Source organism: Ranitomeya variabilis, chromosome 5, assembly GCF_051348905.1.
Source record: "Ranitomeya variabilis isolate aRanVar5 chromosome 5, aRanVar5.hap1, whole genome shotgun sequence".
Lineage (NCBI taxonomy): Eukaryota > Metazoa > Chordata > Amphibia > Anura > Dendrobatidae > Ranitomeya > Ranitomeya variabilis.
In genome coordinates this window covers 299,222,468-299,244,651 of record NC_135236.1, presented here as the reverse complement: position 1 = coordinate 299,244,651, position 22,184 = coordinate 299,222,468, and the positions used below count along the sequence as shown (strand labels likewise).

General features: G+C 46.2%; 1 protein-coding gene and 1 long non-coding RNA gene across 4 annotated transcripts in view; one reads left to right on the top strand and one right to left on the bottom strand.

Moving 5' to 3' along the window:
* Window positions 1-8,633, bottom strand: part of LOC143775852 (uncharacterized) — a 33,437-nt gene extending 24,804 nt beyond the window's left edge. For 2 of the 3 annotated variants that reach the window (XR_013215719.1, XR_013215717.1), the window contains exon 1: window positions 8,451-8,633. This is a non-coding gene — a long non-coding RNA (uncharacterized LOC143775852). Of the gene's footprint in view, window positions 1-7,289; window positions 7,330-8,450 lie in introns of all 3 variants that reach the window. The other variant, XR_013215718.1, reaches the window with a different exon arrangement.
* GDI2 (GDP dissociation inhibitor 2) overlaps window positions 1-22,184 on the top strand; it is a 91,243-nt gene that overhangs the window by 32,241 nt on the left and 36,818 nt on the right. Inside the window, exon 6 of the mRNA XM_077264471.1 lies at window positions 15,982-16,113. Within this exon, the coding sequence (XP_077120586.1) occupies window positions 15,982-16,113 (132 nt within the window). The remainder of the gene's footprint in view (window positions 1-15,981; window positions 16,114-22,184) is intronic.

The following is a 22,184-nucleotide window of genomic DNA, read 5'->3' as shown; positions in this document are numbered from 1 at the left end:
TTACCAGCCTGGGATTTGAATCTAGTCTTGTCAGCTTTAATAGAATCCCCATTCGAGCCTATAGTCAATACCCCTTAAGATTCTATCATTTAAAACTGCACTCCTGATAGCCCTAACATCAGCCCGCAGAATAAGTGATCTCCAAGCCCTATCTGCAAACCCTCCTTTTACTCAAATCCTGAATAAGGTTGTACTAAAAACAGACCCTGCCTATCTACCAAAAGTAGCATCCACATTCCATAGGTCTCAGGAAATAATCCTTCCTTCCTTCTGTCCAGACCCTAGAAATAAGAAAGAAGAAAAGTTCCACACATTAGATGTGAAAAGGTGTCTAGTTCAGTATCTAAATTCCACCCAGCAGCATAGGAAGGAAGGGTCTCTTTTTATCTGCTTCCAGGGACCCAGGAGAGGACTCAGAGCCTCTAAAGGCACTATAGCACGTTGGATAACAGACGCGATGGCCTTAGCGTACTCATCCACCAGGAACGCTGTTCCAGAGGGTCTGAAGGCCCGCTCTACAAGGGCTATGGCGACCTCCTGGGCCGAAAGGTCCGAGGTACCATTAGAGCAAATTTGTAAGGCGGCCACCTGGTCATCACTTTCAACCTTTTTTAGACACTATCGCTTAGACCCAGCCTCTTCATCTGACTTAATCTTTGGAAGAAGGGTTCTGCAGGCTGTTCCTCCCTAAGCAATAATCTCTGCAATTCTCTCTGGTGGTGCTGTCATGGGGGACTGAGAAAAGCATAGTTACTTACCGATAACGGTATTTCTCAGAGGCCATGACAGCACCTGCTTATTTCCCCCCTCGTCACGTGTGCGGTGAGCACATTCCTTTGTATGAAATGTGTTTTTTCTATGTAGACATGGTGTTCACTTGTTAAGCAATATGATAAAATTGTATATTTCTTGTTGTGACGAACCTGGAGGAACTCCAATGCTCTGTAAACAAAACTGATGCAGGGGAGAGGTACTGCCCTTTTATCCTGTAGGTTTCCTGTCCCTGAAGGGCGGATCCCCTCTCTCTGGTGCCTGTCATGGTCTCTGAGAAATAGTTATCAGTAAGTAACTAACTATGCTTTTTTGTGTAAAAAGCGCCGAAACATATACTATATTAATGAGGTATCGCTGTTATCGTATTGACTCGAGGAATAAAGCGGACTATTTTACCACAGACAGAACAGCATAAAAAAACAATTCCTGCATTTTTGTCTCCCAAAAATTTGAATAGAAAGCGTTAGAAAAAAAAAAAAAAATGCCATGAGCCCTGAAATGGTAGCAATAAAAACCTCAACTTATCCCACACAAAGAAACAAGCAGTCACATGACTTTGTCAGCAGAAATGTGGAAAAATTATAGCTCTCAAAATATGGTGGTGCAAAAATCTACCGTATTTTTCTGACCATAAAACACTTTTTTTTTTTTCCTCCAAATTTTGGAGGAATGTGTGGGTGCGTCTTATGGTAGGGATGTAACCTGGGGAGGGGGCAGCAGCGAGTGGGATTGCACTGGGAGGCAGGAGGCAGAAAAATGTCCCTGCCCGGCTTCAGGAATCAGCGCTGGGGAAACCACATGGTCCCGATCATTAACCCCTTCACCCCGAAGCCTGTTTTCACCTAAGTGAAAGGGCCAATTTTTACAATTCTGACCACTGTCACTTTAGGAGGTCATAACTCTGAAACGCTTCAACGGATCCTGGTAATTCTGACATTTTCTCGTGACATATTGTACTTTATGATAGTGGTAAAACTTCTTCGATACGACTTGCATTTATTTGTGAAAAAAACAGAAATTTGTCAAAATTATGAAAATTTAGCAATTTTAAAATTTTTTGTTTTTATGCCCTTAAATTAGTTATATCACATAATATAGTTAATAAACATTTCCCACATGTCTGCTTTACATCAGCACAATTTTGGAAACATAATTTTTTTTTGTTAGGAAGTTATAAGGGTTAAAAGTTGACCAGCGATTTCTCATTTTTGCAACAAAATTTGCAAAACCATTTTTTTTACGGACCACCTCACATTTGAAGTCATTTTGAGGGGTCTATATGACAGAAAATACCCAAAAGTGACACCATTCTAAAAACTGCACCCCTCAAGGTACTCAAAACCACATTCAAAAATTTTATTAACCCTTCAGGTGCTTCACAGGAATTTTTGGAATGTTTAAAAAAAAGTGAACATTTAACTTTTTTTTCACAAAATTTTTACTTCAGATCCAATTTGTTTCATCTTACCAAGGGTAACAGGAGAAATTGGACCACAAGTCGTTGTACAATTTGTCCTGAGTACGCCGATACCCCACATGTTGGGGTAAACCAATGTTTGGGCACATGGCAGAGCTCGGAAGGGAAGGAGCGCCATTTGACTTTTCAATGCAAAATTGGCTGGAATTGAGATCGGAACCCATGTCGCGTTTGGAGAGCCCCTGACGTGCCTAAACAGTAAAAACCCCCCACAAGTTACCCCATTTTGGAAAGAAGACCCCCTAAGGAACTTATCTAGATGTGTGGTGAGCACTTTTAACCCCCAATTGTTTCACTAAAGTTTAGAATGTAGCGCCGTGAAAATTTAAAAATCATTTTTTCTTTCCACAAAATGATGTTTTAGCCCGCAATTTTTTTTTTCCCAAGGGTAACAGGAGAAATTGGACCACAAAAGTTATTGTCCAATTTGTCCTGAGTACGCTGATACCCCATACATGGGGGGAAACCACTGTTTGGGCGCACGGCAGAGCTCGGAAGGGAAGGAGCGCCGTTTGAAATGCAGATTTAGATGGATTGGTCTGCAGGCGTCATGTTGCATTTGAAGAGTCCCTGATGTACCTAAACAGTAGAAACCCCCCACAAGTGACCCCATATTGGAAACTAGACCCCCAAGGAACTTATCTAGATGTGTTGTGAGAACTTAAAACCAACAAGTGTTTCACTACAGTTTGTAACGCGGAGCCGTGAAAATAAAAAATATTTTTTTTTCCACGAAAATGATATTTTAGCCCCCACATTTTTTTTCCCCAAGGGTAACAGGAGAAATTGGACCACAAAAGTTGTTGTTCAATTTGTGCAGAGTACACTGATACCCCGTATATGGGGGGGGGGACCACTGTTTGGCGCATGGCAGAGCTCGGAAGGGAAGGAGCACTGTTTTACTTGTTCAAAGCAGAATTGGCTGGAATTGAGATCAGACGCCATGTCGCGTTTGGAGAGCCCCTGATGTGCCTAAACAGTGTAAACCCCCCAATTCTAACTGAAACCCTAACCCCAGCCCTAACCCTAGCCCTAACCCCAACCCTAACCTTAGCCCTAACCCTAATGGGAAAATGGAAATAAATACATTTTTTTTAAATTTTATTATTTTTCCCTAACTAAGGGGGTGATGAAGGTGATGATTTACTTTTATAGCGTTTTTTTTGGCGGATTTTTATGATTAACAGCCGTCACACACTAAAAGATGCTTTTTATTGGAAAAAATAGTTTTTGCATCACCACATTTTGAGAGCTATAATTTATCCATATTTTTGCCCACAGAGTCATGTGAGATCTTGTTTTTTGCGGGACGAGTTGACGTTTTTATTGGTAACATTTTCGGGCACGTGACATTTTTTGATCACTTTTTATTCCGATTTTTGGGAGGCGGAATGAACAAAAACCAGCAATTCCTGAAATTCTTTTAGGGGGGGCGTTTATAGCGTTCCACGTGTGGTAAAATTGATAAAGCAGCATTATTCTTCAGGTCAGTACGATTACAGCGATACCTCATTTATATGATTTTTTAATGTTTTGGCGCTTTTACACAATAAAAACTATTTTATATAAAAAAAATAATTGTTTTTGCATCGCTTTATTCTGAGAGCTATAACTTTTTTATTTTTCTGCTGATGATGCTGTATGGCGGCTTTTTTTTTGCGGGACAAGATGACGTTTTCAGCGGTACCATGGTTATTTATATCCGGCTTTTTGATTGCGTGTTATTCCACTTTTTGTTCGCCTGTATGATAATAAAGCGTTGTTTTTTGCCTTTTTTTTTTTTTTTTTTTTTTTTGCGGTGTTCACTGAAGGGGTTAACTAGTGGGATAGTTTTATAGAGTGGGTCGTTACGGACGCGTCGATACCAAATATGTGTACTTTTATTGTTTTTTAAATTTACATAAATAAATGGATTTAGTGGGAAATGTTTTTTTTTTTTTTCCTTTATTTGGGGATTTTTTTTTTTTTTTTTACTTTCTACTATTGTCCCAGGGTGGGACATCACTGTATTACATCAGATCGTTGATCTGACAGTGTGCATAGCACTCTGTCAGATCAACGATCTGACAGGCAAGTGTAGGAGGCTTTCCGGCGCCTGCTCTCAGCAACAATCAGCAGGTGCCGGCTAGCCAGGGCATTTCATGACCCGGAAGGAGTCCCGCGGCCATCTTGGATCCGGGGCTCCTTCCGGATCACCGGAGCAACGCGATCTCATCGCGTTGCTCCGGTGGGAGAGCGCAGGGAGCCCCCGTCCCTGCGCGATCCCCCTCTATGCCGCTGTCACTACTGACAGCGGCATCAGAGGGGTTAAATGCCTGCGATCGGCGCTAGCGCCGATCGTGGGCATGGCTGCGGGGTGTCAGCTGTCATATACAGCTGACACCCGCACCCGATCACCGCGGCGCTCAGCGTGAGACCGCGGTGATTGGTGCGCCGTACTAGTACTGCTGCTGGCACAAATGCAGTGCCAGCAGCGCAGTACTAGTACGGCGCATGTCGCGAAGGGGTTAAAGTGCAGTGAATATTCATTATCTGAGCAGGGAGCAGCAAATGAATATTCCTTCACAGGGACACACATGGTTTCCCTAGCGCTGGATTCCTGCAGCAGCTGGGGAGATCTGTGTGTCTGGTGGAGGAGGCAGCAGCAGGGGCCAGAGGGGACAAGATCGCTGCATACCTGCCTTCCAGGGCTGTGCTGGATGCTGAGTGCTCCAGCACAAGGACCTGTGTGATGTCATGAAGAGGGTGGGCTAGAGCATCACATGGCAGCACAGAGCCCTCCCTCTTCTGATGTCATCACAGATCCTGCAGACACCACACTACAATCTGCAAGCTTACTCCTGTGCTGTTGAGAGGCAACAAGAGGGAGCGCTCTGTGGTGTCATGGGATGCTCCGGCATTTTACCTCACCACAGCTAGCTGGCTGCCACAATTGAAAGGTTAGTCACTACAACACACAATAAAGCACTCTGCCACTTCTGTGGTGAGCTACAACTCCCAGCATGCCATAGGATCTGCAGGACATGCTGGGAGTTATAGTTCTCCCAATGGGATCTCAAAGCAGCACTCCAGTGTTATTTTTCAGTGCTGGAGTGGTGCTTTAAATATAAGCCCAGTGCCCCCATTCTTATACTCACCCTCCAGTGTCTCCATATAGTACTTTACAGACACCACACTGGTCCCGCAGCACCATCTTCTACCCGCAGCTTCCAATATAATAACATACTATTATATGTAATAACAACACATATAATAGTATGTTTGTTATTAAATATTTTACCACATTTTTTGCTTCAAATATTTTTTTGCCTATTTTCCACCTCTAAAACCTGGGTGCGTCTTCTAGTCCGGTGCGTCTTATAGTCCGAAAAATACGGTAGTTTTTGAAAACAAAGAAAAGCATCTTTTAGTGTGACAGCAGCCAAAAATAACGCTTTTATAAATCTGGTACCGTTGTAATCTCAATGACCAGAAAAATAGTCGCCTAATCACGTAAACCGCACGAGGAACAGGGCAAAAAATAAATGAACCAGTTCTTTACCTGCTGTTGATTTGTTCATTCTGCCTCCCAATGATCGCAGTAAGGCTACTTTCACACTAGCGTCGTTTTGCATACGCCGCAATGCTTCTTTAGGAGAAAAAACGCATCCTGCAAAGTTGTCTGCAGGATGTGTTTTTTCCCCATAGGTTTACATTAGCGACGCATTGCGCCGTATGGCCGCACGTCGCAACAGTCGTGCGACGGTTGCGTCGTGTTTTGGCGGACCGTCTGCACAAAAGTTACATGTAACTTTTTTTGCGCATCGTGTCCGCCATTTTCGACCGCGCATACGCGGTCGAAACTCTGCCCCCTCCTCCCCGGACATTACAATGGGGCAGCGGAAGCATCGTAAGACTGCTTCCGCTGCCCACATCGGGCATCACTTTCACAACGCGCGTCGGCACGTCGGGCCAACGCATAGCGACGGCCCCGTTCTGACGCTAGTGTGAAAGAAGCCTAAGGCTCAGCTCACATCTATCCTGCAATCTGCGCTGAGCGCTTACAACGGGGTTTCCGTGTAAATCTCTGAAATAACCGTTTCTGATGGAATACCCCACGGAAGATTCCCTATAATGAGGCGGTGTCCATCTTTTTAGACTAGTATAAAAGCGTGGTCGACCAGTTTTGTGCACTTCTGAAAAGGACACCCCTCAACAGAGGCCAGACGGAGTCCAGAGTAACTCTGCTGTCTCATTATAGGGAGTGGATCCCTATGTGGTTTCATCTGAATTGCGTCACTCGAAGATTTAAAGGGAAACCCAGATGTAATTGCACAGCCTAGAGCGCCGGATAACTGTGATCCAAATTATGTAAAATCTTCATAATAAAAGCTTCAACTCTATCCACCTAAAAAAGCAAGATCTCGCTCACGTCCGCCATCTGTTAACAGAAATAACATTTTTGTTGGAAAATTGTTATATTTTTAGCCCCATTTTTTCCCACCAGGAGAGCAGAAGAAAATGGACTCCAAAATTTGTTGTACAATTTCTCCGGAGTACGCCGATACTTCCCCATATATGGCCAAAAAATACTTTCGAGGCACAGTGCAAAGCTCAGAAGGGAAGAAGCGCCATAATGGAGTTTACATTTTGCTGGACTGGTTTGTGTGCCATGTCACATTGGCAGAGCCCCTGAGGTGCCAGAACGGCAGAACCCCTACCCCCCCATAAGAGACCACATTTTACAAATTATACATGTCAATGAATTCATCTAGGGCTGCAATGATATAGGCAACAAAGTTGTGTGACATAATTTTATACCACTGGGCAATGTTACTTTTGGGTATTTTGTCTCCTAAGTCACTTCAATTTAACCCCTTTCTGCCAGCTGACGGAATGGTACTTCAGCTGCCAGTATCCTCCGCTTTGAGGTGGGCCCCGGCAGTGAGCCCGCCTCAAAGCCGCAACTTGTCAGCGCGAAATGTGTTTAAAAATATAAAAGTTCAAATCACCCCCCTTTCGCCCCATTCAAAATAAAATAATTTAAAAAAAATCAAACCTGCACATATTTGGTATCGCCACGTTCAGAATCGCCTGATCTATCAATAAAAAAAAAAGATTAATGTGATCGCTAAACGGCATAGCGTTTAAAAAAAGTAAATAAATAAATCAACTTCAAAATTACATTTTTTTGGTCGCCGCAACATTGCATTAAAATGTAATAACGGGCGATCAAAAGAACGTATCTGCACAAAAGTGGTATCATTAAAAAGTCAGCTCGGCATGCAAAAAATAAGCCTTCACCCGACCCCAGATCATGAAAAATAGTGACACTACGGGTATCGGAAAATTGCGCGTTGTTGTTGTTGTTTGTTTTTTAGCAAAATTTAGATTTTTTTTTTTTAACACTTGGATTAGAGAACCTAGACATGTTTGGTGTCTATGAACTTGTAATGACCTAGAGAATCATAATTGCTGGTCAGTTTTAGCATTTAGTGAACCTAGGAAAAAAGCCAAACAAAACAAGTGTGGGATTGCACTTTTTTCAATTTCATCGCACTTGGAATTTTTTTCCCGCTTTCTTTTACAAGACATGGTAAAACCAATGGTACCGTTCAAAAGAACAACTCATCCTGCAAAAAATAAGCTCTCACATGGTCATATTGACGGAAAAATAAAAACGCTATGGCTCTGGAAAGAAGGGAAGCGACAAACAAAAATGAAAAAACGAAAAAAGCTCCGGGGGTTAATACATTTTTTTTTTTGTCAATTTTGTTGGAAAAATGAGAAATCTCTGATCAAATTTTATCCCTTAGAACTTACTAACATTTTTTTCATAAATTGTGCTGATGAAAAGTCGATATGTGGGAAATGCTATTTATTAACTATTTTGTGTGACACAGATCTGATTTAAGGGCATAAAAATTAAGTTTGAACATCTAAAATTTTCAAAATTGTTGCCAATTTTATTAATTTTTTTTCACAAACTTATAGAAAAAAAATGTTGCCACTGTAATGAGGTACAATGTGTCTCGAAAAGTGTCAATCGGTGGGATCCGGAGGTATCACAAAGTGACACTGGTCAGAAATGTAAAATTTGGCCCAGTCATAAAGGTGAAAGCAGGCTCTGGGTTAAAGAAGCGTTCCCATCAAAGTTTGTATCCTCAAACCACAGTCATCACATAATATAGCACTGTGTGCTTACAATTGCTCTTGTTACCTTTCTACCCAGCTTAGTTCTTCTTTTCTCTGCTCTATGTACAAACAGGACGTTTCTTCTCCCCGCATAAATCATTCCCCTCCAACTCCTGACGTGGCTGCTCTGCCCTTTTCAAACACCCATATCCCTGCCAGTGACTTTTGATTCATATAGGGAAAATTGACGACCTGTTGCTATGTAGAACTTAGAAGGATTCACCAAGTCCTTTTGTAATCACGTGATGTCATAGACCTAATGGAAAAAATAATTAGCTGGGTTAAAGGGCAAAATGAGCAATTGTAAGGACACCGTGCTATATATGATTGCAATATATTAAGAGGCTGAAAACTTTGATGGGAGGAGTGCTTCTTTAAAGGGAATCTGTCACCAGGTTTTTGTACCATTGAGAGCAGAATAAAATGGACAGACCCTGATTCTTACTTGTATTATTTATATTTATTTTTATTTTTTTTACAAAATACCGGTTTTCTCTGCTGCAGAACTACCAGTTCTCTAAATGCTGATTTCTGTATAACCTCACCCTCATCACCGCTTTGCAAATTTGTGTACACTGTGCATAGGCAGAAAGCTGTCACTGTGGTGGGGGTGGGGTTATACAGAGCTCATGAATATGGAGGATCACACTTTTGGATCTGGTATATTGACAAATCCTGAAGAGGAGATTGTGTTAAGATTCGGGACTTTTTTAAAATTTGTTTTATAGATTGGTGGGCTCTGACAGTTTATCATGACTCTCATGTAAGATAATCTCCTAAAGCATAGATGGCACACAGTCTGGAGCTGGCTGTGTCTTCACTTCCATGCGGATGCTGGCTTATTAGACCTCGCCATGCGTCTTGTATCCTAGGTAGAACCAGTGGGTGGAGGTCCTTTCATTGGCTGCATTACTTTTTGGTTTAGGAACACAAGTGGCTTTTTCTTTATCGCCTCTCATTGGGGGACACAGGAACCATGGGTGTATGCTGCTGCCACTAGGAGGCTGACACTATGCAAATAAAAAGTTAGCTCCTCCTCTGCAGTGTACACCCCACCGACTGGCATTATACTCTTCAGTTTAGCTTAGTGTCAGTAGGAGGTGGACACGGGTCTTTCATTAGACCCTTATCTACCTCAATGTGCGTCGTTTTTCTTTCAGGTTTCCGGAAGGGATACAGGGTGGACGGTCACACCTGTAGTCCCACATTATGGACTATGAGTACGGTGTGTACTGCCACCCCGTATCCTCATAGATCCCTTTCCATGACCAAGAGCCTAGCACACAAGCGGGCTTAGAAGTCCGGTCCTGGCTCCGTCCCCCACCCACTCGCCCACCAGAGCCTGTCTGTTGCGGAGACTAGGACGTCCATCAGCTCCCTGGACGTCTCATTCCCTTTTAAGGTTAGTATCGGTGTGGGAGGTTTGAGGTAAGTATTTCCCATCCCAGATATTTCAAGGGGGGGGTCCTACTAGGGGCACCCAGATACCTGGTCGTCGCGTGCACAGATTGTCGCAGCACGACCCGGGTTTACAGATTTATTGCGCACAGGCGCGTTTCTTCTGGCTGCGGATCCTCTCCCAAAGCCTGCCTTCTATCGGACGCGGGGCACCTACTGGCTGCTGCGCCGTTTCCTTCCGGCGCCGCGGTTCTACCTTCTCCACCGTCCAGCGCTGTGATTCAGTCATCACAGACTGCCATGCGCTTCTCCCCACGGCGCACTGCCCCGGCGCCGCGTTTCTTCATGGGGCACACCAGCGCTGCAGCCCTGACAGGCTGGCGCACCGCTTCTCGGAGCCGTGCGCCGCAGGGGTTTTTTCTTTGCGGCGCTCTTCAGCGGCACGGCCTGGTAGGCTGCTGCGCTGCCTGTGTATCTTGCGGCGCACTATTCCGGCGCACTATTCTGGCGCCGCGGCCCCTTCCTCGCTCCTAATTTAGGCCCCGGCTTCGGCCGGGGCCTACTTCCGCTTTCGCGCTCCCCCACTTCCGCTTTCAGCGGGCGGGCTTTTTCCCGCCCGACATACTGTCCTGCCCACCGGCGCCTCTGTGTCTGACTCCGCCCCGTTCCTTCAGGGACAACGTCTGTCTATCCTCACCGCTTCTCAGGAGCAGGAACTCACGCAGCGCGCCCCGCACTTTCGCCACCGCACTCTTCTGTGGGCACAGCACACGTTCTGCGCAGACTACAGCACCTCAGGGCAGGAGTTCCATCTTTTCATCAGAGTCCCACCGCAAGCAGGTCATCTCCCAGGACCGGGTCTGTGAGTAGCTGCACTGTAGACTGACACTCCCCTCTGCCCACACTGTCCCCTAACCCGTAGGCATTTTCTTCAGGGACCTCTCAAAATGTCTAACCCTAAAGGGGGCCGCTCTCGTCCTCCTACTTCTTCCTCTTCTACCTTTGTCAAGTACTTTGCATGTTCGTCCTGTAACAGCAAACTTCCTCCAGGTCAGTCCTCTCCGCTCTGTCAGGCCTGCAGCAACCCGATTGTTCCCGCCGCCCAGGATCCCCCGGCCGATCCGCCCGAGAGTGACACCCCCATCCCAGGCTGGGCTTCCTCTCTGTCACAATCGGTGGCCGACCTAACTCAGGTGTCTCAAATTTTGTGTCCTTGCTGGATCTGTTACCCCTGCAGACCCCCGCTGTAGCCATCGGGTCGCAAGAAGCTCTGTCCGAATCCTCCATGGCTAGCCGCAAAAAGTCCAGACAGGAACGACGGTCTGAGTCCTCTTCTCGTTCCATCTCGCCACTCGGTCCTCCTCTGCGGTCGGCGTCCTCCCGATCCTCCTCCCCTGAGTCAGGCGAGGCTTTCTCTGATGCGCCTTCGGAGGATGTTTCGGAGCTGGATTCGAACCAAATCGCTACCATGAGGGATATGGTTCAGAATCTCATTGGAGTGATAAATCTATCCTGCGGCATCAAGGAGTCTTCTATGGAACCTGCAGATCAGGTGGTTTCGTTTAGACGGGCTAAACCACCTTCCAAGTTTTTCGCTTCTCACCCGGAATTCCAGGAGCTTATGACCAGAGAAAGAGAGAACCCGACCAGACGCTTTCAGAGAGGAAAGCGACTTGGCGTCTTATATCCCTTCTCTCCGGAGCTCACCGCTAATTGGACTGCCTCCCCTTCGGTGGACCCTCCAGTTTCCAGACTGTCCACCAACACAGTCCTCCCACTGTCCGGCGGAGCATCTCTGAAGGCTTCTAACGATAGAGTTATAGAATCTTTCGCGAAATCAGCCTTTGAAGTGGCCTCAGCTAGTCTTTGCCCGGCCTTTGCTTCCACTTTGGGTTTCAAAATCCATATCCAAATGGGCTAAACAGCTCCGCCAGGGCATTCTAGACGGGGTTCCATCCGGACAGCTAGCGGAACTTGCCAACCAGATTTCTCACGCAGGTGAAGATCTGGTCTCCGCCTCCCTGGACGCCGCGTGTTGTCCGGCTCAGGCGTCCAGCAACGCGGTTGCCATCCGCCGGACCGTTTGGCTTAAGGCTTGGCAGGCGGACTTGTCTTCTAAAAAGTTCCTTACCAGCCTGCCTTTTCAGGGGTCTCGTCTTTTTGGTTCTCAGCTGGACCAAATCATTAAGGACGTTACAGGGGGCACGAGTTCCCTTCTTCCCCAGGCCAAGCCTTGACGCCCTCCTCCTAGACGTCAATTTTGGTCTCCTCGGCGCTTCGCGGCATCTAATTCTTTCTCCCAGCAGCAACAGAGGCCACAGACCCATCAAGAGAAGAAGACGGTATCCTTTAGGCCCACTCCTTCCTGGCGTCCTCGCTACTCCCAGGGTAGATCCTCCAGGTCCAGGACTGGAAGAACCACCTCGGCATGACTCTCTGCTAGTAGCCAGCCCACCTCCCAGGCTGGGCGGCCGTCTCCTCTTCTTCAGGGACATCTGGATCTCCTCGGTAGAGGACGCTTGGGTCAGGGAAGTTGTATCCTCGGGATACAAGATAGAGTTCCTTTCACGACCCTGGGATCGTTTCTTCGAATCCCAACCTCCAAGAGACCCCGCTCTAGTTCCGGGTTTCTTCGCAGCCATCGCGTCTCCCCTCAAAGCCGGGGTAATCGTTCCCGTCCCAGAAAAAGAACGGTTCACAGGTTTCTACTCAAACCTTTTTGTGGTACCGAAAAAAGACGGCAGAGTGCGTCCCATTCTGGATCTCAAATTGCTGAACAGGAGAGTCCGTCTCAAGCACTTCAGGATGGAATCCCTTCGTTCGGTAATTGCTTCCATGGAGGCTCACGAATTTCTGTGTTCCATAGATATTCAGGATGCCTACCTCCATGTTCCAATATTTCCAGGACATCACCGATACCTGCGTTTTTGCAGTGCTTCAGGAACCTTTTCAGTTCGTCGCCCTGCCGTTCGGTCTTGCAACCGCCCTGAGAGTTTTCACGAAGATCATGGCGGCGCTGGTGGCCATCTTGAGGGTCAGAGGCCTGATTCTGTTTCCATACCTCGACGACATCCTCATCAAGGCTCCGTCCTTTTCTCAGGCCCACGAAAGCCTGTTCATCGTTCTCGACACTCTAGCCCGTTTCGGGTGGCTGGTCAACCGGAAGAAGTCCTGTCTTATTCCTTCTCAGCACATCATCTTTCTGGGCATGCTCTTCGACACTCGTCGGACCAAGGTCTTTCTCCCCGAAGACGAGATCCATTCTTCGTCGGGACATACTTGTGCTCCAGGGCTCTCGGTCTCCCTCCTTCCGATCGGCCATGAAGGTTTTGGGGAGGATGGTAGCAACATTGGAAGCGGTTCCCTTCGCCCAGTTTCACTCCCGACCTCTTCAGCAAGCCATCCTGTCTCAGTGGAACAGGTCTGTCTTCTCCCTGGACCGCCCGATCTGACTCTCTCCCCGGGTCAAATGGTCTCTCAACTGGTAGCTCACGTCACCTTTCGTCTCCCAGGGCAGGTCCTTCCTTCCAGTTCACTGGCAAGTGGTGACGACGGATGCCAGCCTGCTCGGCTGGGGTACAGTGTTTCGCCACCTGACTGTACAGGGCCTCTGGTCGGTGCAAGAGTCAACGTTGCCGATCAATGTCCTCGAGATCCGGGCCATTTTTCTGTCCCTTCGTCACTGGGAAAGGATTCTCAGGGGCCTTCCTATCCGAATCCAGACGGACAATGCCACGGCGGTGGCATATGTCAACCATCAGGGGGGAACTCTGAGCTCCTTGGCCGAGGTATCAAAGATCCTCCTCTGGGCAGAGGCAACAGTTCCGGTGATATCCGCGGTGCATATCCCTGGCGTGGACAATTGGGCCGCCGACTTCCTCAGCCGCGAGGGTCTCGCGGCAGAAGAATGGTCCTTACATCCGGAGGTCTTCCATCAGATTTGTCTTCGATGGGGGACTCCGGACGTGGACCTCACGGCGTCGCGAATGAACAGGAAGGTTCCGCAGTTCGTCTCCAGGTCTTGCGATCCTCTCACAGTGGGCGTCGACGCTCTGGCCATTCCTTGGTCACAGTTCGTGCTGCCCTACCTGTTCCCACCCCTTCTATTACTTCCCAAACTGTTGAAGAAGATCAAAGCGGAAGGGGTGCTGGTCATTCTAATCGCTCCGGATTGGCCCAGGAGAGCTTGGTTCGCGGAGCTCGTCAATCTTCTCGTGGACGCTCCCTGGCGCCTTCCAGACAGGCCCGAACTGCGGTCTCAGGGCCTGATCTGCCACCCGAATTCTCGGTCGCTCAGTTTAACGGCGTGGCTGTTGAGACCGCAGTTCTAAGAGTCCGGCCTTTCGGCCTGGGTGATTCACACCATGATTCAGGCTCGGAAGCCTTGGTCTTCCAGGATCTACTATCGTACCTGGAAGGCTTACTTCCGTTGGTGCGAGTCCAACCGCGTTTCATCTATGTCCTTTTCCCTGCCTTCCATCTTGGCTTTCCTTCAGGCAGGACTGGATTTGGGCCTTGCTCTTAGTTCCCCAAAGGGCCAGGTTTCTGCGCTTTCCATCCTTTTTCAGAAGACTTTATCTTCCCGACCACAGGTTAAGACCTTCCTTCAAGGAGTAGCCCACGCGGTCCCTCCGTACAGGGCCCCTGTGGATTCATGGGATTTAAACCTGGTACTGGACGTTCTGAGGGTTTCCCCCTTAGAACTGACAGGGGAACCTCCCTGAGAGGCTCAATCTTGGAAGGTGGCTTTTCTTGTGGCAATCACTTCTATCCGCCGCGTTTCTGAGCTGGCGGCCCTGTCTTGCCGTCGTCCGTTCTTGGTCATCCACCAGGACAACGTGGTCCTCAGGCCTCCGCCTTCTTTTCTTCCTAAGGTGGTTTCCACCTTCCACCTCAACGAGGACATCGTTCTACCTTCTTTTTGTCCAGCTCCGACTCATCCTCTGGAGCGATCGTTGAACAAGCTGGACCTTGTCAGGGCAGTGAAGATCTATCTGGATAGAACGTCCACTTTCCGGAAGACGGATTCTTTTTTCGTCATTCCTGATGGTTCGCGCAGAGGCCAGCCGGCTTCTAAGACGACTATTGCTCGCTGGATCAGAACGGCTATTCTAGAGGCTTACCGGGTCAAGAACAGAGTGCCTCCTCCTCCTGGGATCAAGGCTCACTCCTACCCGGGCAGTCGACGCCTCCTGGGCGGTGCACCACAGGGCTTCCGCCCTACAGCTTTGCAAAGCGGCAACCTGGTCTTCCATCCACACGTTCGCCAAATTTTACAAGGTCCATACCTACGCTTCGGCGGACGCCAGCCTAGGCAGAAGGATCTTGCAGGCGGCAGTGGTGAGTCCTCTGACCTGATGGAAGTCTGTTTTTCCCGCCCTTGGGACTGCTTTGGGACGTCCCATGGTTCCTGTGTCCCCCAATGAGAGACGATAAAGAAAACAGGATTTTTGGTTGCTTACCGTAAAATCTGTTTCTTGGAGCCTCCATTGGGGGACACGGCTCCCTCCCAATGTTTCTCAGTTTCTGTTTTATGTTCTATGACTGTTTTCATGTTTACAGTTCTCAAGTTTGTGGTTATGGTTTTTCAACCTTGTTCATTATCTCCTACTGCTTTCTCACTAACTGAAGAGTATAATGCCAGTCGGTGGGGTGTACACTGCAGAGGAGGAGCTAACTTTTTATTTGCATAGTGTCAGCCTCCTAGTGGCAGCAGCATACACCCATGGTTCCTGTGTCCCCCAATGGAGGCTCCAAGAAACAGATTTTACGGTAAGCAACCAAAAATCCTGTTTTTTAGTTCTTGTTTTATTTTTAATTGTATCCTTGGTCCTGCAGACATAAAATAAAGCAATTTTTGTTTGCGATATAGAAATATTTGTCGCTCATATAGATGTATTCAACAACTTATTTATTGAATGAAGAAATTTCAGAAAATTAAGACATTTCGGTCAATACCTAATATTTGTTTGGGCTGCTGTTGAGGCCCTGGCATTACCGTGCTCCTGGCTATTGAGACCCCAGAGGAAGAGAGTTCAGATGACCTAAACCATGCTTATTACACAGACTAGTACTTATTGACAAACTATATGATGACTTTGCTTTACATGGAGACATTCCCAATGATCAAAATTATTTTTCAATTTTTCCCCTTTTAGATATCTGCAACAGCCCTGTCTGGAGGCCGTCAACAGGATTAAGCTCTACAGCGAATCTCTGGCACGATATGGCAAAAGCCCTTATCTGTATCCACTTTATGGTCTTGGAGAGCTGCCACAGGGGTTTGCAAGGTTAGAAATCTGCTCTCAAACTGCAAGCAATCATCTTATTTTACAATGAGTATGTTAGGATGCAAAATAGGGATTTTCTGTGGGGCGTACGTGTTAATGGAGCTTTTCTATCCCCCATTAAAATGAATTATGTATATCAGATTGGTGGAGGTCCTGCTGCTAACAGCTGATAGAAGTGGCTGCAGCACTTCAGCACAGTATTATGAGGCAAGGCTCTAGGTATCATTTTAAACAGTATAACGGCGCCCACCTAACGCTGTAGATCACTGTGTACATTCCCGCTGTCAGGTTCCCTTTAACTGGGCTGCAGTATCAGGCATAGCCTCTAGAAAATTAGAGCCTTGCCTGATAGTACTGTGCTGAAGTGCTGCAGCCACTTCAGTCAGTTGTTTGCCAGCAGCAGGACCGCCACCAATCTGATATACATAATTAATTTTAGCTCTGTATAATCAATATTGACATCTGATAGCAGTATTTCTGTAAACTGTTTTCAATCTGTGCTTGTAGTCGGTGAATGGACATTTTCTAGTTTACGACCAGAGATTTATAACCCTATCCTTATCATGTACAGGTAAGTTACCAGATATGAGTTACCAAACAGATTTTCTGCCTTTCAGTGTAGAAAATGTTTCCATTTACTGCAGCACAGGATTTGCAAATGGCGAACAAGACGTATAGCATCCAATTTGAGGGCATCGGATGTGATATGCTAATGACACCTGATTGCAGTCTGCTGTTTCACTTGCACCGATAGACTTGTATGAGTGAGTGTGATCCGATTCTCGGATGCAATCGTAATATGCTGCCACTGTTTCCTTATGCCGAATTAACATGAGAAAATAATTGCAGACCTGAGCTGCCACGTAGAATAACACTGGGCCAAGTGCTATATGATGTATTATTGCATAGCACCCGGCTGTGTTATACACTCTTGTGAGTGAGCCATTAACTTATTAAATGTTTGGGGTCAAACTATGACAGTGGTACTAATGGTGTGCCAACATTAAGATGCATCATTATATATGCCCATGTAAGTAATGTCTGTTGCCTCCATTGCCTGTTGTATGTCGGACTGCACTGGGATGACATCCAAGTGCAGTCTAATGTTTCACATGCACTCATAGTAAGTTCTCAGATGCCGAATGAACATGAGAAAATACTCTAGTATTAGCTGCCACATAAAATAACACTGGTCCAAATGCTGCGCATTGTTTTATCACATAGCACTTGGCCATGTTATACCCTCATGTGAACAAGCCCTAAACTCCAGAGCGTGTCATTTAGTGGCTCTGTCAAACTGCGTAGAATTAATGGGGCAACACGCATCAATTAGTCTGTTTCTTTAACCCCTTCCTGACATCAGACGTACTATCCCGTCGAGGTGCGGTGGGCCCGTATGACCACCGACGGGATAGTACGTCATACGCGATCGGCCGCGCTCACGGGGGGAGCGCGGCCGATCGCGGCCGGGTGTCAGCTGCCTATCGCAGCTGACATCCGGCACTATGTGCCAGGAGCGGTCATGGACCGCCCCCGGCACATTAACCCCCGGCACACCGCGATCAAACATGATCGCAGTGTACCGGCGGTATAGGGAAGCATCGCGCAGGGAGGGGGCTCCCTGCGGGCTTCCCTGAGACGCCCGGAGCAACGCGATGTGATCGCGTTGCTGCGAGGGTCTCCTACCTCCTTCCTGGCTGCAGGTCCCGGATCCAAGATGGCCGCGGCATCCGGGTCCTGCAGGGAAGGAGGTGGCTTTCCGAGTGCCTGCTCAGAGCAGACACTGGTAAGCCTGCAGCCCTGCACAGCAGATCGCAGATCTGGCAGAGTGCTGTGCACACTGCCAGATCAATGATCTGTGATGTCCCCCCCCCTGGGACAAAGTAAAAAAGTTTAAAAAAAATTTTTCCACATGTGTAAAAAAAAAAAAAGAAAAAAATTCCTAAATAAATAATAAAAAAAATATATATATTATTCCCATAAATACATTTCTTTATCTAAATAAAAAAAACGAAACAATAAAAGTACACATATTTAGTATCGCCGCGTCCGTAACGACCCAACCTATAAAACTGCCCCACTAGTTAACCCCTTCAGTAAACACCGTAAGAAAAAAAAAAAAAAAAAACGAGGCAAAAAACAACGCTTTATTACCATACCGCCGAACAAAAAGTGGAATAACACGCGATCAAAAAGACTGATATAAATATCCATGGTACCGCTGAAAACGTCATCTTGTCCCGCAAAAAACAAGCCGCCATACAGCATCATCAGCAAAAAAATAAAAAAGTTATAGTCCTGAGAATAAAGCGATACCAAAATAATTATTTTTTCTATAAAATAGTTTTTATCGTATAAAAGCGCCAAAACATAAAAAAATGATATAAATGAGATATCGCTGTAATCGTACTGACCCAAAGAATAAAACTGCTTTATCAATTTTACCAAACGCGGAACGGTATAAACGCCTCTCCCAAAAGAAATTTATGAATAGCTGGTTTTTGGTCATTCTGCCTCACAAAAATCGGAATAAAAAGCGATCAAAAACGGTCACGTGTCCGAAAATGTTACCAATAAAAACGTCAACTCGTCCCGCAAAAAACAAGACCTCACATGACTCTGTGGAGCAATATGTGGAAAAATTATAGGTCTCAAAATGTGGAGACGCAAAAACTTTTTTGCTATAAAAAGCGTCGCTGGTTTCACACTTGCGTTTTTGTCTGCAGCGTTTTTTGCACAAAAAAACGCATGCGTTTTTTCCCTATATTTAACATTGAAAACGCATGCGGTTTTTTTGTACGCGTTTGGTCGCGTTTTCAAACGCATGCGGTTTTTTTCTGCATGCGTTCATTTTCAGAAATACAACCTGCAGTATTTTCGTGTTTTTAAGCACATGCGTTTGCGTTAAAAACGCATGCATTTTTATCGAAAAAAAACAGAAAACACACTGAAAAGCCACCCACCACCATCAAGGTGATAAAGGGATCCTAACCCTAACTCTACCCCTAACCTCACCCCTAACCGTTTAATGAACATTTTCTGACAGTCATAGTGCCACGTATTTCAGTGCCACGTATTTCAGTGCCACGTATTTCAGTGCCACGTATTTCAGTGCCACGTATTTCAGTGCCACGTATTTCAGTGCCACGTATTTCAGTGCCACGTATCACGTATTTCAGTGCCACGTGTTTCAGTGCCACGTATTTAAGTGCCACGTATCACATATTTCAGTGCCACGTGTTTAAGTGCCACGTGTTTAAGTGCCACGTGTTTAAGTGCCACGTGTTTAAGTGCCACGTGTTTAAGTGCCACGTGTTTAAGTGCCACGTGTTTAAGTGCCACGTGTTTCAGTGCCACGTGTTTCAGTGCCACGTGTTTCAGTGCCACGTGTTTCAGTGCCACGTGTTTCAGTGCCACGTGTTTCAGTGCCACGTATCACGTATTTCAGTGCCACGTATTTCAGTGCCACGTATTTCAGTGCCACGTATTTCAGTGCCACGTATTTCAGTGCCACGTATTTCAGTGCCACGTATTTCAGTGCCACGTATTTCAGTGCCACGTATTTCAGTGCCACGTATTTCAGTGCCACGTATTTCAGTGCCACGTATTTAAGTGCCACGTATTTAAGTGCCACGTATTTAAGTGCCACGTATTTAAGTGCCACGTGTTTCAGTGCCACGTGTTTCAGTGCCACGTGTTTCAGTGCCACGTATCACATATTTAAGTGCCACGTATTTAAGTGCCACGTATTTAAGTGCCACGTATTTAAGTGCCACGTATTTAAGTGCCACGTATTTAAGTGCCACGTGTTTCAGTGCCACGTATCACGTATTTCAGTGCCACGTGTTTCAGTGCCACGTATCACGTATTTCAGTGCCACGTGTTTCAGTGCCACGTATCACGTATTTCAGTGCCACGTATTTCAGTGCCACGTATTTCAGTGCCACGTATTTAAGTGCCACGTATTTAAGTGCCACGTATTTAAGTGCCACGTATTTAAGTGCCACGTATTTAAGTGCCACGTATTTAAGTGCCACGTATTTAAGTGCCACGTATCACATATTTCAGTGCCACGTATTTCAGTGCCACGTATTTCAGTGCCACGTATTTCAGTGCCACGTATTTCAGTGCCACGTATTTCAGTGCCACGTATTTCAGTGCCACGTATTTCAGTGCCACGTATTTCAGTGCCACGTATTTCAGTGCCACGTATTTCAGTGCCACGTATTTCAGTGCCACGTATTTCAGTGCCACGTATTTAAGTGCCACGTGTTTCAGTGCCACGTATCACAAATTTCAGTGCCACGTATTTAAGTGCCACGTATTTAAGTGCCACGTGTTTCAGTGCCACGTGTTTCAGTGCCACGTGTTTCAGTGCCACGTGTTTCAGTGCCACGTGTTTCAGTGCCACGTGTTTCAGTGCCACGTATTTAAGTGCCACGTATTTAAGTGCCACGTATTTAAGTGCCACGTATTTAAGTGCCACGTATTTAAGTGCCACGTATTTAAGTGCCACGTATTTAAGTGCCACGTATTTAAGTGCCACGTATTTAAGTGCCACGTATTTAAGTGCCACGTATTTAAGTGCCACGTATTTAAGTGCCACGTATTTAAGTGCCACGTATTTAAGTGCCACGTATTTAAGTGCCACGTATTTAAGTGCCACGTATTTCAGTGCCACGTATTAGTGCCACGTATCACGTATTTCAGTGCCACGTGTTTCAGTGCCACGTATTTAAGTGCCACGTATCACATATTTCAGTGCCACGTATTTCAGTGCCACGTATTTAAGTGCCACGTATTTAAGTGCCACGTATTTAAGTGCCACGTATTTAAGTGCCACGTATTTAAGTGCCACGTATTTAAGTGCCACGTATTTAAGTGCCACGTATTTAAGTGCCACGTATTTAAGTGCCACGTATTTAAGTGCCACGTATTTAAGTGCCACGTATTTAAGTGCCACGTATTTAAGTGCCACGTATTTAAGTGCCACGTATTTAAGTGCCACGTATTTAAGTGCCACGTATTTAAGTGCCACGTATTTAAGTGCCACGTATTTAAGTGCCACGTATTTAAGTGCCACGTATTTAAGTGCCACGTATTTAAGTGCCACGTATTTCAGTGCCACGTATTTCAGTCACGTGTAGGGTTAGGGTTAGGGCTAGGGTTGGGGCTAAAGTTAGGGTTAGGGTTTGGATTACATTTACGTTTGGATTAGGGTTGGGATTAGAATTATGGGTGTGTCAGGGCTAGGGGTGTGGTTAGGGTTACCGTTGGGATTAGGGTTAGGGGTGTGTTTGGGTTAGGGTTTCAGGTAGAATTGGGGAGTTTCCACTGTCCAGGCACATCAGGGGCTCTCCAAGCGCGACATGGCGTCCAATCTCAATTCCAGCCAATTCTGCGTTGAAAAAGTAAAACAGTGCTCCTTCCCTTCCGAGCTCTCCCGTGCGCCCAAAAAGGGGTTTACCCCAACATATGTGTTATCAGCGTACTCGGGACAAATTGAACAACAACTTCTGGGGTCCAAGTTCTCTTGTTATCCTTAGGAAAATAAAAATTTGGGGGGCTAAAAATCATTTTTGTGGGAAAAAAAAGATGTTTTATTTTCACGGCTCTGCGTTATAAACTGTAGTGAAACACTTGGGGGTTCAAAGTTCTCACAACACATCTAGATAAGTTCCTTGGGAGGTCTAGTTTCCAATATGGGGTCACTTGTGGGGGGTTTGTACTGTTTGGGTACATCAGGGGCTCTGCAAATGCAACGTGACGCCTGCAGACCAATCCATTTAAGGCTGCATTCCAAATGGCGCTCCTTCCCTTCCGAGCTCTGTCATGCACCCAAACAGTGGTTCCCCCCCACATATGGGGTATCAGCGTACTCAGGACAAATTGGAAAACAAATTTTGGGGTCCAATTTATTCTGTTACCCTTGTAAAAATACAAAGCTGGGGGCTAAAAAATCATTTTTGAGAAAAAAAAAAAATTATTTTCACGGCTCTGCGTTATAATCTGTAGTGAAACACTTGGGGGTTCAAAGCTCTCAAAACACATCTAGATAAGTTCCTTAGGGG